The following is a 17,460-nucleotide window of genomic DNA, read 5'->3' as shown; positions in this document are numbered from 1 at the left end:
TAATCATCAAAATTAAACGAAATAAACATTTGAAATATATGAGTTTGTATGTAATGTATGAATATAATATACAAGTTTCACTTTTTAAATGGAATTACTGAAATCAATCTACTTTTTCATGATATTCTAATTTTATGACCAGCACCTGTATAGTGTTTACTGTCTTTACATTTATAGTACAGGAAAGAAATATACATGCCAGGATGTGTATGGCAACATATGAGTGCTGATGAAATGTATTCATGTCACAAAGTCATGATTACAAGTGATAAAAGGCAACAATAAGTGCAACAAGAATGTTAAACACATACACCAAACATCTTTATGACTAGATTTTCTTTGACGGCCCTGCAGTGCTTCTGAGTGGAAAAAATAACTAAGTTGTGTCACTTGAGCTTCATCAGAGTTTTGCTGCCACCATGAGGTGAGGATTGACTGAGATTTTAGGAATTAAAAAGCTTTTTTTTTTGGATTAAAAACTGAATAGAACGAATAATGAATGCTTTCTCAATAGGACATTTTGTATGAACATGACTATGTAAATGTGTTAGTTTTATAAAACATTTATCTTTAAATAGGTTTGCAGAAACATACATGTCCAGTTAGTTCAGAAGTCTGCAGCCTTTACAATAGAAAGAGCTATTTTCACTCCCTTGCCTACTAAATAAAACTAGAACTGGAAAACCTGCTTTAAACTTGAAAACAAAAAAATCCCACACTTCGTTAAATTTAAAGTTTGTTAGAATGTGAAATTAAACGCCATGAAACTGCTTATATTTATATGGATCTCAAATCTGGTGTTGTAGTAGCTATGACTTATTCTCATCACGTACTCTGAGCGTGATGAGAATAAGATGTTTGCTTAAAACTTGGTATGCAAAATGGAGTGCAATATACATTCCTTCAATGGATGCTAGTTTCATTCATTTCCATGGTATTTTGCTACTGAGAGCCACCACAGAGGGAATAAAGAGACACATGAGTAACTCTCTAAACATTCAAACCACTAACAAGTTGCCCATAAACAGTCTTGTTCCTCCCAGATTACTTGTTTTCCACTCACATCCAGCTGTTTCTTTTCTTTATCAACATTAACTCATTTGCAGACATGCATCAGTAAAGTAAAGCCCTGTGTGTTTGTGCTCACCCCAGAGTGCAGCACACAGGATCTCGGAGTTGAACCTCTTCTTGTACTTGCGGATCTCCGGCGTGTCGCTCTGAGGCCGAGTGTTGACGGGATTAACGTTGACCACGGAGCCTTTCCGGGACGGGTCTGCTCTCAGCGCCTCCGCCAACCGGGCATCGTTCGGGTAGCCTAAAAGGTCAAAGGGAAGGGCTTAGGTAGGATGGTCAAGGATGAAGAGTTTACCAGGCGGGGTGAGGGTCAGTCAAACAGTCATGTTTAGAAACAGTGTTTGGATGTTTCTTTGTTGGCTTTTGTTAACCACTAATACAGATAATACAGCTTGTCATGAAATGATTCATAACTGTAGGGTAATAAAGTTGTTTTAATCTGAAAAAACAAACTTGACTTGATGTTTGTTAAAGACAATGGCCAAGCAACTTGTTGCTCTAACTGTTTCTAATGTGAATCAGTGTTTAGCAGATGAGACCAAGGCTCAGACGATGGTTCTCATCTGTTATGTAGTTATTAAGTTATTAAGCATTCATAGCAGTGCCATTTACGTACTTTATACTATCTGTCTTGGAAAGTGGAGCTTTTTTTCTCTCTGTTTTTCTGATATACTGTATTAAAAAAGCAAAATGTGGACCCCTGCAGGAAAAATGAAACCAGCAGTTCTCTGGTTCACTTCAGAGGTCACTGGCTCGTCACCAGCTGCACCTGGTCAGGTAATGGCTTAGCAAACTGGAGTCCTTCATGTCTGGCCTTGATTACAGATGGATGATAATAAGGGAGCAGGAGAGCTGCGTTGATAAATATGTTTTGTTTGTAAAGTGTGATGACTAATAAACTTTGTGACCTCAGCAGAGCAGAGAGTTGATGCGAACAAACTGCATTTAAATATGGTTTGTTTTTCTTGAAAGGTCGCTATGTGCTCAGCCTCCTAAAGAGCCTGTTTTTGATTTTGGGTAATGCGTCAAATCTCAAAAGTGCATTAGGGTAAAGGTTTTATAAGTAAGAACAGCTGATGGGTCAGAGTGTTCAGAATCATTTTGATTAGAGGATGTAGCAAAAACACTTTTTTTTTTTTACTTTCTCAAAGAAAACTGAAGTTGTGGGATTTCTCTTCAAGTCCATAATTTCAAAAGCTCCTGCTGTTGTCTCATATGATCTTTCAGCATCAAAAATCAAAACGCCACTTGCACTTTTATTTTGAAGAAAATGTTTTATCAGAGACACATTTGAAATTACAGTTTTTTCAGAATGCAGCCTGATATGTGTGAATAAATAAGCCTCAGGTTCAACAATATTGGCAGTAATTTACTACTCTAAATTTACACCCTTATTATTTACTTTAAACGGAGAAACTCATAAGAAGTGCAGTAAAGAAAAAACAATTCAGAACACAACAAAAAGGAGCAGTAGGTTAATCTGCATTCCTTGAGGAAACAGATGCACATTAAGGGTAAGAGCAACACAGTCCTTGTAAAAGGCCAAGTGTTAAACAGGTGAAAATATTCACTTTTACATTACATTTAACAAGTCCCTCCCTTTGCACTAACTGTGTTGCAGGTATAGTGGGAGTGGCCTCTATCAGGTGCTGACTGGGAGCACGGGGCCAAATGTTCCCAGTTTACTTAAGACTGCTGCTCCTGGAAATTCCTGGGGGTTGTATTTTTGGTCCTGGTTCTGGATCTGGCTTGTTGCTCCTGCTGGCTGGCAGTGTCTCTTCTCCCAACAGCTGGCAGCTTTGCTGTTTTGGGTTTTAGTTTGCTGAATGATTTTGGGATTTTAAAAAGCAACACTCACTCACTCATTCCTCATAATTATGAGGAATGAGTGAGTGAGGATTGAGGCAATTTTTATACTACAGAAATTTGAACATATATTGTACAAAATTTCATACATTTCTCATGTTCTCTGATCATTTTATTGGGAGCTGGGTGAAAAATCGTTGCAGCAAGTCTGGAGTAAATCCCACAGCTGTCTACAATCTCACATACCATCTTACCCTTAACCTTTCAAGACGGACAACTTTAGTTCCTCACAGCCTTGTTCTTGGCTTTGATAAGTTAGTCACACACAGGTTTATATTTGCTCTCTTAATCAGCTCAGTGGGGTTAGAGACCTACCGACATTGTTAAGGGCACTGCCGGTGGATGGAGAGACTTGGAGGAGGCGTGGGTCGATGAACGGAGTGAAGGAGGAAGAAGACTTGTGTTTCTGCATGTTGTTACTAGACTGACTCTACAGGAAGAGAGAAGGAGAAGAATGAATGGTAACATAATAACAACTATGACTGTTATTTCAAAAGACCAAAAATATTTACATGATTGCACCTAAATAAGCAGGCTCTACATGTTGCATGCAAACACAATGAGCATTCAATCAAAGGATAAACAGATAACAATAAAAAGGTAGAACAACGTGGAGGGGCAAAAAAAACAACAAAAAAAACAAAACACATGAATATCGCTAACCAACTTAAAGAAAAAACACAAAAATGGGGGGAAAAAATGCAGCTATAAAAAGTATTTCCATTGAAAGCATACTTGCCATTGCACTCCTAACTGCCTTGTGTGCTATGAGCTATTGTCTGGGGAATGTGAGAATATGAATTGTTTGTAGGAAATATGCAGCATCAAGGTAGACAAGGTAAAATAAGTGTTTGTGGAAATGCACAGAGGAAACATCTACCTGCTGGAAGTCACTGAAGGAAATATGTTTAGTTCTTTTAAATTCAGACTCTTGAAGAATAAAGTGACCAAAATATTTAAGGCCAAAAATAAGTCTTTTTCTGCAGAAACAGAGACAGTGGCCAGTAGAGGGCACTCTACCCATTCAGGGCCCTAAGAGTTTTATTCTATATTGACAACATTGTCAGGCCAGCTAGTAAACAGTATAAAACTAAAAAATGTTGTCACTCTTACCCACAAAAGCACATCTCCATTGTGAACTACACCAATTTAAACTCCGCTTTAGGTGCTGGTGACATACCTCTGTGAGGATGCCGAGCTTTTCCAGGGGACTCTGAGGGGACATGGTGGAAGGGCTGGCAAAGCTGGAGGAGGAAGGGGAGCTGGATGCAGAGGAGGAGGATGAAGGGGAGGAATGTTGGCTCTGCTGGATCAGGTCTGGGAGGTGGTGGATGCGACCAGCAAAGCCGTTCCGGTCCGAGTGCTGTGTGGGGTGATGGTGGTGGTGATGTCGATGGTGGTTGTGGTGGTGGGGGCTGGAAGTGTGATGAATGAGGCCCTGCCCCGACACTGAGCCAGGGCTCGGGGCAAAACCCGTAATGAGGCCGAGGGTCTGCGTTTGGCCCGAAGCGGGGGCCGCACGCTTTCTGCTGTCACCTGCGCTCTGGAAGTAGAAAGAGGGGTAGACGACTGTGGGTCTACATGTGCTCCTGATGAGTTCAGGGGAAGGGAATGTGTTAGCTAGAGCAAAGGGCAAACTACAATGGCTATTCTACAGGTGGAAGAGAACTCATGTTAGTGGGTAATTATAAGCTTAGATGACGTGAGTTCTTTAATTGCCTTTACTGTCACAATAAACCCAACAGATTTTTCATTTCTTTGGTACTTAAAGCAAGTGATGACCGTTAAACATGTAATTTTAACGCCAACTGATGAGAGAACGTCAAAGTTTTACCTTTCTAAGACACTTAAAAATGTAACGAACCTTTGGAAACTTATCTGAAGTCTGATCGATAAATTTGGGATTGTTCTGCGTAGTTTAACCCAGCCTTCACCTACCTTACTTTATTGTTTACTTTTAGTCATTCGCAACGTATGCAAGAACAAAAAAGGATCACCAGAATGTACAAACAAAATGAATGAACACTTGGGATATGAACAAACAAAATTCACCACAATGGAAGGACAGAAGGTTTTCGTGCAATGATGTGTGTTTTCTTTTTTTTTCTTCTAACAGTACCTGTCTGACAACCAGCGTGCTGTCTTTGCATGGAGTTGTCCCCGCGTTGTTCTCGCCCTCATCGTGAACAATCATAGTTTTCACTGACTCTGTCTCTCCATTACTCAACTTGGAAGAACTGAGGATAAGAAGATGTATTCAATACAAACAGGAAGATTAGGCTGCAGTTAAGAAAATTATCAATTCTGTACACAAGTAGAACCAAGCAAAAGGGAAACCAAAACGTAGGTCTGTGAAAGAATCTGGTTCTTCATGTTACTCCTAAAGTATTAGTTCAGAATATTTTGAAGTGGGGTTCAATTATTATCTCATCTGTTGTACACAGCTCTTTGAATGTCCTCAGTTTAGAGAAATAGTTTAATTGTGACCAGACTGATAAACCAACAGCTAGTCAGAGCGAGGCCAAGCCCAACATGGATTACTGCTATTTTAAAACAACTCCAGTCTAAAAACTTTAAGACAACTTAATGTGAACAAAATGTTTTAACATTTTATACTGCTGTCAATTTCACATTACATCGTCATCCTGGTAAAAAAAAAAAAAAGCTGGTACAGTAGTATGATATTTCTGCAGGAAATGCCCTAAGCTGCACCAGAAGTGCTACAGCTAGCTGCTGCTGCTATTTGTGTTTGCCAATAATCAAAAAATTCTATGTAAATATTTGTGCAATTCAAAACTGATGGCAATGTAAATGTTAATAAAACTATAAATGTTTAGAGACTGGAGTCGTTTAAAATAGCAGCAATCCATGTTGGCTTTACTCAGACTAGCCATTAGCTCATCAGTCCCCCAGACTGTATATAAACCGGACAATGCGTCTCCATCCACTTTCCTTGTACTAAACTGATGCCAAATGACTGTTTTCAGGACCTGCCATATTTTACTTTTGGAGCCAGAGTCCAGGTAAAACTGTGGGGCCTAAAGTCCCCGTTTTAAAGACTCAGTTAATTAATCAAAACATATTAGAAAAAATAATATTTAAGCATACAGCAGCCAGATAAGAACTAAGTGAATCAGATGTCAACACTTGGAGGGAAAAAAAATCTGAAGTGTATTTTTACATTTTGTCAGGAAACTCTTTTCCTTTACATGGACTTAAAGCTCTTACTACAGCCAGTCTACAAGGACTTCAACTTCCTTATTCTGTTCCGGTGTCCAGTTTAAGTATACTTTATAGTCCATCGTTAATTTAGTTAGAATCAAAATCTATTTCTCCAAACTGACTTTCTTCAAAGAGCTACAGTATCTACAACAAGTACATATTAATTGCTGGAAACATTTCCACAGAACCACACTTCATAAGACCTGAACTATCCCTTAGCCCGTTGGTTGCTGTTAATGCCTTGTCTGAGGGTGATAAATACATACACAGCTTTGGAGTCCTCTGGGCCAGAAGTTGACTCTTCACCTGCCTCCTGGTCCACCTCTTCATCATCATCCTCATCTGTGGTGTCCGAGTCATCACTTGAGGAAGAGTAATCTGTCACCTTGTTCTGGGGACGAACGTCATCCACTGCACGCAGCTCCTTGGCCAGAGCTGTCAGGTCCTGAGGATCATGAGGGGAGAACTCATTTTATCTCACTGAAGTCGCTACTTTCAATCTACTGGAGTTCTGATCCACTTGATTCATCTGTCTGTTTTATGTGCAAACTGTTAGCCGGAATGTTAGAAGATTTTCTATTAAATTTTCTTTAGTAAAGCAGCAGGGCTGCTGGAGAGGAAGTCGTTGAATGCCAGTCAATGAGAAGCCAGCATGAAAGGAACAAAGCCAAACAGTGAAGCGAGGAGAGAAATGACTGCAGAACATACAGCTGATGGTCTTCAGGCTGCTGGAGGGAAGGTTAGTGGATTAATTCAGATAAAACAATAATTAGAGCTGCAAAGATGGAAAAGTAAATTATTTATCAAAGTTAGAGAAGGCGTGAGTTTTAATGACAGCTTGGCAGCCAGAGAGATCGGTGGAAACAACCAAGAAGAAGAAAGTCCATCAGCCAGAGAGGTCAGTATGAAGGGAAAACCAAGTGTTAAAAGTCTGATTGGATCACTCTATTGGATGGAGAGCAGATCACATGACATAGTTCAGAGGAGTTATTTTATTAGAGGAAAAAAAAGGAAATCAAGAAGAAAAGTCAGCCATTTCAAATCTTCACACACACCTCCCAGGTATGAAACAAACCCAGAGCTGCACACACCAACACACTACCTTTCTAATTCTAAATCTACATAAGCTGGAGATCTACACTTCTTCTCAGCTTCAAGTCAACTCTCACCGCTGGTCTGTTCGGCCTGACCAAGTCCTTCCTCTCTTCAGGTTTTTTTCCTGCATGCTCTGGTCGCTGGAGGGGTGACCCCTCGGATTTGGAAGAAGCTGAAGAAGGTGGAGGTTGTACGGTCAGTTTACGCTATAATTATAAGCAGTCTAATAATAAAAATGTGCCTGGGTGGTTATATCTAAGTCTTCATGTAACTTTTAAAAATGTGTATGAGTTCTGTTTTTTGAGTGCTGGTTGTTTGACTCACAGCGGGCCCTGAACCTCTCTCCAGAGCCACAGTGAGAACTGGGCTGAGAGCTGGAGTTACTGGAGCTGCTGGAGGAACTGGAGCCTCCGCTGCCACTATTACCGGCTGTTCTGGGAACCAGTTTCTCCACTCGTTCCCACAGGAGTCGAGGCTCTGCTGAACTGCAGAGGCAACAGACACCACAGTCAAAAAGTCAGTGAAACTACTGTAGAGACATGCAGGCTGTCTGCAGCAGACATGTGATTTGATTTCACAACAAACTGGAATCCTTTCAGATTTTCTAAATGATGGAGAAAGTGCAAAAAATCTACTTTAATGTAACTTAGCTTGTTTAGTTTTTATTAGGTGTTTAATTGTTCTTATTTCCATGAAACTGTATTTGACTTGGTTTTTAAGTTAGAAAAACTCCTTAAGTGTGAGAAAACTAAGAGCATAAACAATGGGAAATACACACTGTAAAAATGATTGAGGGCCTAATTTCTAAATACTCTGAAACATAAACCATAAAGTTAGCAGATTATTGATGTTTAATGATCAATACGGAACAAATATAAAAAATAACAATTATTACAGAGAGATTTTTTGGTTTTGGATGTCAAAACTATCATAGGGCTCTTAGAGAGAAAATATGGAGTCCATAAATATGCATGTTTGAGCTGATTAAAAACACTTTCTCTTTCTTCTGAGGTCTGACAGAGAACACTAAAACCGATGCTCCTACACAAATCTTCAAGCAGAAACAACTGAACCACCAGCAGTGAATGCACTAAAAAACATTCAACTTATTTATCCTAAGACAAGTTTTTCTTTTTTTTTCCAAATTAACTAAGTGTCTTTAATGTTCCATTACTTTTAAACTGCATCGTTAAAAAAAGTTCCTTGAGATAAATTTTTCCTCATAATAATTCTATTTATAGAGCCATTTTCTACCAACTAAAAAGCAGAGATTTACTGAGGACCTTTCTAGGCTTAGTTTCCCTTCTTGGGTTTATAATTTGATGTTGACTTTGAAGTTATTGGATGCTCCTGTTATTTGTGAGTATTGCCCAGTTTACTGCTCAGCTGTCATTGAATTTATCCTTTCAAAATAAAATTTTGCATTTTCAGACTGTTTTAATCTTAAGCACTTTCCATATTTTTACTACAACATCCAAAATGTCAAAACATTTAAAGTTTTATGAATAGCTGACATGATTTTTTTTTTATTCTACTCTCATGAAATCTCAGTCTTTTGTTTTTGTGTTTAAATTTCCAGACTGTATGATTTAACAGAATGTGTGTTTCTACAATATCAAAAGAGGGGAACATTGATTTATATTCAGAGAAATTTGAAAAAAGAGCTATAAACAAATGCCACTGTTAGCGTAGAACGAGCAAAAGTAAAACAGCTGTTAAGAGATTAAATCCTCCTCGGATTTACCTGGGAGCGTTTCGATGCAGCACATCCCTGCTGAGAGGGGTGTTGCCGTGGTGATGAGGCGAATCTCGCCTTGACAACACCGGAGACCTCGAAGTGGTCCTGACAGGAACCTTTTATGATAAAAACAGTGACCGGCTTACATTTACAAACGTGTGTGTCAGTTTATAGCGAGCCAGAATCACAGCTTTCACTGGCGCTCACTTCACTCACTGGAAATGTCTAAAGTAGTTACAGCACAAGTTAATGGAACAGAACAACAATAGCCCAAGAATCATGAATTATTTCTGCTACTATACAAGTTCAATGTGTTGCAAACAAGTGTTTTTTTTTTTTAACAAACTAGAGATTCTGTAGTTAAGCAATGGTATCCATGAATCTTCCACCTTGTTAAGCATGGTAAATATTTAAAATCCATATTTATTCAACTTCAAACACACAAACCCACCACTAAACTGTTATAGGCAGTTCCTGCCCCATCAACTGAAGCCCTCGTCCTCCTTAATCCACCCAGAGCACCTCAGTAAGACAATAGGCTCACGCCAGCAGTCACATTAGAGGCCACGTTTTCTCGTTAGTATTTTGAAGCAACCAAAGCTCAGTTCACCACCACCAAGCAAAGCAAAACTTCCAGAGGTTTTTAGTGGGTTACAGTTGTTTAAAAGATCCACAGTAACACTCTTCTGCTTCCTAACACTGACATGTCGAGCAGCACAGAGACCATCCACAGGGTGGTGATATGGTTTGGCAACAGTGTTGTTTGTGACAGTTTGTTTTTTTTCTTTCTGGTTGACAAATTACTTTTGTGGCACTTTTTAAATTTCTGGATTCCAACTTTTCCTATGTCCTTGCAGAAACGAATAGCTATTATGCCCTTCCTACGCTCAACTACAGAGACTTGTGCATTCTGGTGCGACAAAAACAAACTGTTTTCTATGAGCTGAACTCCTTCTATACTTATATTTCTACACTTTTTGTGCTATCTTTAAGGTCTTTAGTGGTCAAACAGTGAAAACATGTTAAGGGAACACAACTGGCTGTGTGTGTTTCAGTCCTCCTATTTTAGTACAAATTGCTAGGAGCCCAAAGACTGATTGTTGTGGTTTTTATTACCACAATAACCAACTATCTTTGTGCCATGCTGATTCATGCCACGTATAGTCTTATCTTTGTTTTTCTATTTAGTGAAGGGAACAAAGTTCACTTTAGTGGGGAAATAGAATTTCTCAGTGAAATTTCTTCTTTCATCTAGTAAAGTAGACACTGCAAGTGGCAGTCTGACGTTTTTATGCAAATTTTATGAGTATTTGAAGAAATCGCATTTTAGGGCTGCAGTTTCTCACAGATCATTTCTTTTTCACTACAGGTAAAGAAACGTGTTTTAAATCCAGACAATTATCTTATCTGGTGAGTGACCAGAAGGTTGTGTCAAGTCTACAGCTACGGCTACAACACTACGCCGCAAGCTCCTATTCCTGTTCTTACCCTGGGCGGGGCCTCCTCTGAAGGGGCCTTTTCATGGGGCAAAGGTCTGGACTGATGTTGGGTTTGTGGGTCAGTGCGTGCAGAAGTTGATGATGATGATGAGGATGAGGATGGTGATGAGGAGGATGGAGGTTGATGGTATTGGTGAGATTCGTGGCTTTTGTGCAGGTGGAGATTTTCAAAGCTAGGTGTGAGCGGCTCGCTGAAGGAGTGCGACCGTGACACGACAGGCGGAGTTGATGTGGATGAGCTTGGCGGGGCCACACTGCTGCTGCTCTTTAGAGCAGCCAGATGGGAGCGGACCTTTCAGACAACAAGACAGAACAAAGCGGGCAGCACAGGTCAGTCTGCATGCAGGTCACTCAGACAAAGACTGGGGATTCAGGCACCTTTAGGGGCTTGTCAGATTGGAGCTATACAGAACAAATCTTTGGAAAAGAAATCTGTTTTTACTAGTTTTGTTTAGATAAAGAAAAAAAAAGTGTCTTCCTTAAAAGGATGTTCAAGCCTGAAATGTTAAAGACTGAAGTTGTTTTGAGCTTGAACCATATCAACAAGCTAACAATGGGTTGGCCTAGGCTGCGTTTGGACTAGCTGTTAGCTCCTCAGTCTTGTAAGACATAAACTGTTCCTCTAAACTGAGGTCATTGAAAAAGCTATCCAAAACAAATAAGATATAATTTCTTTTCAACTTTTCCACAGACCATTTTAACACGGCCAGAATGTCCCTTTAAACCAGGGGTGCCAAACTCCAGGCCTTGAGGGCCGCTGTCCTGGAGGTTTTAGGTTTTTCTGCTCCAACACACCTGATTCAAATGGTCTAATTACCCCCTCGCCAAATCATCAAGTTCTCCAGGAGCGTGGCAACAAGTCATCCATTTAAACCAGGCGTTTTAAAGCAAGAACACGTCTAAAACATGCAGGACAGCGGCCCCCGAGGAATGGAGTTTGACACCTGTGCTCTAAACTATCCAATTTGCAACACTCCAGAGGCAGACCTGACAGTAGAGAGGAAGTGGCATGTATATAGTTTTAGCTCATTTTTTCTGAATTTTGTCCAGCTTCCTATGAAAGCTCTACTTGAACCTGAGGAACCCTTTTGCTGTTTGTCATTAAACCATTATGACTTCAATCTGACATCACTGTGTTGTTGTGAAAAATGAAAAAAAAAGGGTCTTTACAGATGCAATAATTTAATTCTCACTTAAAAAAGAAAGCTAAGACTGAGGCTGCCATTTAACTCATATTAGCTGCCATGATTCATCAAAAGGGCTCTGCTGTATACTTATAATTTACCTACCACAGCTGGCATGGATAAAAACGTGATACTATAATTAAATGATAGATATAATACAGAGCTCTTGAGAAGAAAAAATAAGATATGGATTTAATCTCACTCACTCAGCGTATTTAACCTTCTAACCTTCTCATTAAACTGATAGCATTATTTTCAGCCTGTCTGTGGGGAGATATGAGGATTTTTCATGGAGCTGTCCTTTTAGCTCCGATGAAGTGATTTGCAGTCTTGGTCATCTGAGGCTAAATCTTCTCTGGAAGCATTTTAATCTCACGAAAGTCTTAGGAATCATTCAAAACACTAAATGGATTCAACTTACAGAGCCATCAGTACTCTCAAAGAGAAGAGCCAAGATTAAAACTTTAACTATTAGCTGAACATCCCAGCAGCTGATAACGGCTGTAAGAAATATTTGGATTTACATTGTTCAGCGGTATAGCTCCAAATCATTACAAAGCCCCTAAAGTCGTCACAGAAATAAAAGAACCAACATGTTTTACCTGTTGTTACTCAGATTGCACCATTTTGGTGATACAAAATAGGTGGCTTGAATACCAAAAGGTGACATGTGGTACTCTCTTTTATCTTAGTGACATAAGAGAAACAACAAACAAATAAACAATGAATAAAATGTTAGGCTTAACAAACCCTGAGACAGAAATGGGTTTGACCGAGTGATTTCAAGCTTTCCCACTGCTTTAAGGTTCATTTTAAAGTTACATTTAAATTAACCATTAATGTCACTTTGTACAAAGTTGGTCATCCTCGAATACTTCCTGCCGTTACATTCATATATAACAATGCTTGAATTTTAATGCACGTCTCACTTTCATTTCACTACAGGTTGGGGAGTAATTCTTTTGGAGTTAGAGGGCCACAAACTACAATGTTCCTTTAACTTCAAATTTAAATTGGGACAACCTGAGTCCCACCAATCTTAAGTTTTAGAAATATTCATTCTCAATAACGGGCAGGAGGAAGGAATGTAAATCAAAATGTGAAAATGGGGCTGGCATGCAAACATACTCATGAACACAAGCACGATAGGTGATGCAGCATGCACACAAACACTGTAAGAACAGAGCACCTGATCCAGGGTCCAGTTCTCAGGTTAAGGTCTCATCTTCCATCTCATTCACGGCTGATTTCTTCATTTAAATGTGTTTAAGTAACTTTCATTATGTAAATTCAAATCTCATCTAAAAAAGCGTTAGGTGTGTTTAGGCTAAGAGGTGATTTTGGAAGGAAATTCATAACTTTTACAGAAATAAAATAGAATAAAATAAATAAACCTGACAAATTTATGGACTGGAGCTGAAATTATTTTGATCAAGTTATTTTTAACTCAAGGACCTGAAGTGTTTCTATGTTCAGCAAAGTCATATTAAAACATCTGAGCTTGACGACTGCCTGCTAATAGTAGAAAGCTGTTCATTCTGCTTTAAGGTTTATTGAGGCACCAGTGACTTACATCATGACCTGTACCCAGCCACAGCCTTGTTTCTGTATAATTTAATCTGTGAGCCATGTTTGAAACAGACTGACGTTAATGAACTGTGGTTATTTATGCAAAGCGGGTTCAATCCCTCGCTGGGAAGTGACTATAAAAGCCTGAGTCACGCTGTTGCCAATCTGGGTGCCTCTTAATTATAGATGTTTTGAATCACCAGTATGGCGAGGTACAGAGAATCAGCTATAAATTTCACCTCTGAGGTAAAAGATTCTTTTCTCCGTGTCTAACTAGTGCATTTCCAGATTATTTTAAAAAATCATAAAGGTTTTTTTTAGCTAATCTTGCTCACCATAGACATTTATCTGCGCACATGTTGTTTCTTGTTTTTCGTCATCTTGCATTTTGTTTGCTCAGTCTGACAAGTTAAAAGCTAATTATAGGAACAGACGATTGGAAACATTTTGTTTTTAAAGCCACAAAATAAAGTTGATTTAAAGTAATTTCATGTAGACGAAAAACATTTTCTCGCAAACAATCTCGGGTTCTTTATGTCATAAAAGTTTCTATCTAAAAGTTTAAAAACTGTTAGCTTGAAGATTTAATGGTTTTCAACTGTGACTACACTGTGGTTAACACAACAGTTCAGCTGAAGACGCAATAAAAAAAAGGGACAAAAACTGTAAAAAGGGCAGCAGAACACATCAGAGTGATGAGAACTCTTTTACAGCTCGAAGCAAATACTCAAATATTCCCAAAATCACCTGAAAAAAGAGAAACTTCATGAAGAAACAAGCCAATACACAAGATTTCATGTAGATGATAGGTCATCTTAGAGATCAGGAGAAACATTTTCTTTCCAAGTAAGCAATCATTTACAGGAAAAACTGCTTTTATCCCAAGTCCCACCATTTAAATTCTCTCCTCAAAAACAAGATGGTATCATAAATTCATTCACTGTTGGCTTAACCAGTTCTGAGAAACAAACCTTCAGGCTCTGACAGAGTCCCACTCCCCTGAGTTGGTAAATGTGGCTTCTTCAGAGAGATACAGTATAATGAATAATATGTTATTTTAGAACAGGGGTCTGCAAACTTTACAATTAAAAGAGTCATTTATACCATCTGTCCTAAATCAAATTTGTACTCAACAAAATCTGCCTAACCCTATAAACAAGGATAAAAAAATTATACTTGTTGAATCGTGGCATTTTATTTTTAAGTCTTAGTCAATAAGAACAAACTACAGTGCCCTAAAATCTAATAATGTACAGATGTGCAAAACTTCTGCTTTTACAGCTGTTTGCATCAAGTATGCATAAAACGTTTATTTTCTGGTAGATTTGGAGTGTCACTGCTGTATGTCAGAAAGTCGCAGAAGCAAACCATGAGCTCAAAAGTAAAACTGAATCTGATTCTCAACACATTTTAAGGAAAACTCACAGCATATTCAGCTAATTCTGCTACTGAAACAATGTGAGGCTGTGTACACAACATATTTATCATAAATCATACGTCTACTAATGTCTGTAGGACATTTGAGATCACACAGGAAGCCCAACCTGTTTGCATTACTGGTGTCATTCTGCTGCAGAAAGTCCATACATTTATTGCAAAACATTAGACGGGAAATTTGCCCAAAAAATATCCTTTCTTAGTGGCAATATAAAAATAAAAAATATTCAATTACATTTCAGATTTAGTCAAATATACAAGAAGCCACTACACGTGGCTCCCAAGCCGCAGGGTGCAGACCCCAGCATTACATCAAACCTACAAGAAAAAGATTTGTGAATTGCTTAGGCTGAATTTGAACAGTCTGTGAAACATCACTCAATCCGCTGTATCTTAAGAAATGTAGTTTCTAATCCAGTTAGACACTGAAACATAAAAAACAAGCATCTTTCTATGGAAAGTTTCAAATACACATTAGACTGTGTATAAATCTTAGAGCTTGGTGAATTATCATATAGATTAGTCACATTGTAATCCCACCAATAAAAATAACAGCTCTACTGAGATGCAGGATACATTCAATTCAATGTGTTGTAGACAAAAAAAAACTGTTTTATAACCTGCTTCAAACTGAGCAGAGTTATAATTATTTAATGTCAGCATCTCCTGGAAAAACATTTAAAACACAGTAAAGACAGCAGACATCTACATTAGAAAGTCTCCTGAGAGAAACAAACTACAGTCACTGCATGCAAGCCATTTTTAAAGTTTTAGAATCGAGTTAGAACCGAAGAAAGACAAAGGATCAAAGGGAAGAAGCCATCGTTGTTACCTGTGGTTCAACCGGTCGGTGCATGGCGGGCGCCTCCGACGCCGAGTTCCCATTGGGGTGTGAGGACTCAGAGCGCGGTGGCACTGGAGGCTGCTGGGGTTTGGTCTGAGCGGCCTGTGGAGAACCCTGGATGTTCTTCCGATATCGCTCGTCAGCCTGAGGAGAACACATGCAGGCAGAAGGTTTACCTGCTGCTGGAGAGTTCAGGTCAGTGAGGACAGAAGCCATTAGACAGTAGGATTTGTTAGTTTTCTCCCACAGAGAAAAATATATGTACTAACAATACTGCAAGCACACCAGAAGGGCAACTCATCAAGGAAAGATGTGTTATTTTTGCCAAATTACTCTCACATTTTGTCTAAAACAGCAACAGCTCTATTTAAGCAAGGTTGCCATGCACTTTTCATGGTAAGAAAGAGCCCCTACTATAAAAAGAAAAGTTAGGACACACAAAGAGAGAGATTCATGACACTGATTCCCGGTAAAAGGTGTGGCTTTACAGGAGAAAATGTCTTTTTTTTGTCAGAAAGTCTCACAGATAGGACAAAAACTGGTCTGCTGACTGGACTTATCAGAACCAGAATCGTTTCTTGCCAAGTACATTTGCGCACGCAGGGAATTCGCTTCAGGTTCCCAGTACTGCAGAAATGTTTTTGAGCCATAATTTTAGTCGATAAACTATATATTTTTTTTACAATAATTAACCCTCTCAGGCTCAAATTAAGTTCTAGTAACAGGAAAAATCAGATACGTTGTTGCAACGCCTGCCTTGAGAGGGTTAAACAATATATTACCCTCCTAAAATGGATCTCTGATCAAACAATAACCAGTAATCTGAATGGAAAGTCTTGGATTCAAATATAAAATGGCTAAACCGGTTACCCAGAAATAAAACTGCCTCCTGTAGCATATTTTCAGTGAATAAACTCCGGGTGTCCAGTCTAAACGCCCCATAAACAGAGTTTATTAAAACAAACATGTCTGATTCTATAGTACACTAGCTAAAGGGTTTAGCCTTTTTGTTGATATAAAATGGTTTATTTTATTACATGGGTAGCTCATGGTTTAAATTCATTCCCAGGATGATTGACAGAACTTGCAGCCAGCAACTCAATAATGGTTTGAACAATTAAAGAGATATTTGAAGCATTTTTAGGTGGTGTTCTGTGAAAAGGTTATGAGCCAATTATATTTGTCTGAAGACTGAGTTTCAAGGTTAATTGTTAATATCTTTAAATAAAAAAACAGTCAACAGAGACACATAAACACAATAGAAGAATTTTGTTGTTGGTCCGGGACAAAGAAGTTGTTACATTATTAGAAAGGTTAAGACATTTTAGTCAGATAGCTTTTCTACCCAGAGTCCATTCAGTTAGCCATCACCATGTCAGCACAGCAGAACCAAAGCAGTGAGTTCACACAAGCAAAGAAGCATCTACAGCAGTCAGAGTGACGGCATGAGGTTCACCTCTCTGACCGGCTCAGAGTCAGGTGTCAGGCCTTGGTGGTCAGCCACCAGCAGCTTGGGTTCTGTGGTTTTTTCCAGACTGGAAACCGGACTGGGCCGTGTCTTCTCAGAGTCAGTGCTGGGAGGTTGTTTTGGTGCATCCGAGTCAGGAGTTTTCAGGGGTTTTACTCTTTCTGGTTCGAGGCTCTGTGAGGGTTTAGAGCTCTGTTGTTGGGTCGTTTTGCTACTGTCCAGGTTCTGGTTCTGCTGGAGTGACAGCAGGTAGGCCTGCTCCTGCTGCAGCTGTCTCTGGAGCTTCTGGGCCTGTCGCTGCTCCTCAAGCTCCCGCCATTTATACTCCTGAGTACAGGGAGGACCGAACTGAACCAAAACCACTTAGTGCATGAGGCTGGACATGGTGTTTGGTTACAGCAACACTTCTTTTTAATGGGTTCACCCTGTTAAGTGACACTTCAGACACTTAATTCAATTTATAC

The 17,460-nt window shown here is 39.2% G+C and overlaps 1 protein-coding gene across 5 annotated transcripts in view; it reads right to left on the bottom strand.

The window, feature by feature from the left end:
• LOC108244197 (mitogen-activated protein kinase kinase kinase kinase 4) overlaps positions 1 to 17,460 on the bottom strand; it is a 109,618-nt gene that overhangs the window by 13,875 nt on the left and 78,283 nt on the right. Inside the window, exons 15-25 of one of the 5 annotated variants that reach the window (XM_017430161.3) lie at positions 16,985 to 17,323; positions 15,517 to 15,672; positions 10,484 to 10,786; positions 9,002 to 9,111; positions 7,582 to 7,742; positions 7,332 to 7,429; positions 6,429 to 6,607; positions 5,060 to 5,177; positions 4,121 to 4,483; positions 3,256 to 3,370; positions 1,148 to 1,315 (exon numbers count right to left, since the gene is read on the bottom strand). In XM_017430161.3, the coding sequence (XP_017285650.1) occupies positions 1,148 to 1,315; positions 3,256 to 3,370; positions 4,121 to 4,483; positions 5,060 to 5,177; positions 6,429 to 6,607; positions 7,332 to 7,429; positions 7,582 to 7,742; positions 9,002 to 9,111; positions 10,484 to 10,786; positions 15,517 to 15,672; positions 16,985 to 17,323 (2,110 nt within the window). The remainder of the gene's footprint in view (positions 1 to 1,147; positions 1,316 to 3,255; positions 3,371 to 4,120; positions 4,484 to 5,059; positions 5,178 to 6,428; positions 6,608 to 7,331; positions 7,430 to 7,581; positions 7,743 to 9,001; positions 9,112 to 10,483; positions 10,787 to 15,516; positions 15,673 to 16,984; positions 17,324 to 17,460) is intronic. The other 4 variants (XM_017430164.3, XM_017430162.3, XM_017430163.3 and 1 more) reach the window with 4 other exon arrangements.

Source organism: Kryptolebias marmoratus, linkage group LG6 (assembly GCF_001649575.2).
Source record: "Kryptolebias marmoratus isolate JLee-2015 linkage group LG6, ASM164957v2, whole genome shotgun sequence".
Taxonomy (NCBI): domain Eukaryota; kingdom Metazoa; phylum Chordata; class Actinopteri; order Cyprinodontiformes; family Rivulidae; genus Kryptolebias; species Kryptolebias marmoratus.
The sequence above is the reverse complement of the archived record's forward strand: the minus strand, read 5'-3'. Positions and strand labels throughout refer to the sequence as shown.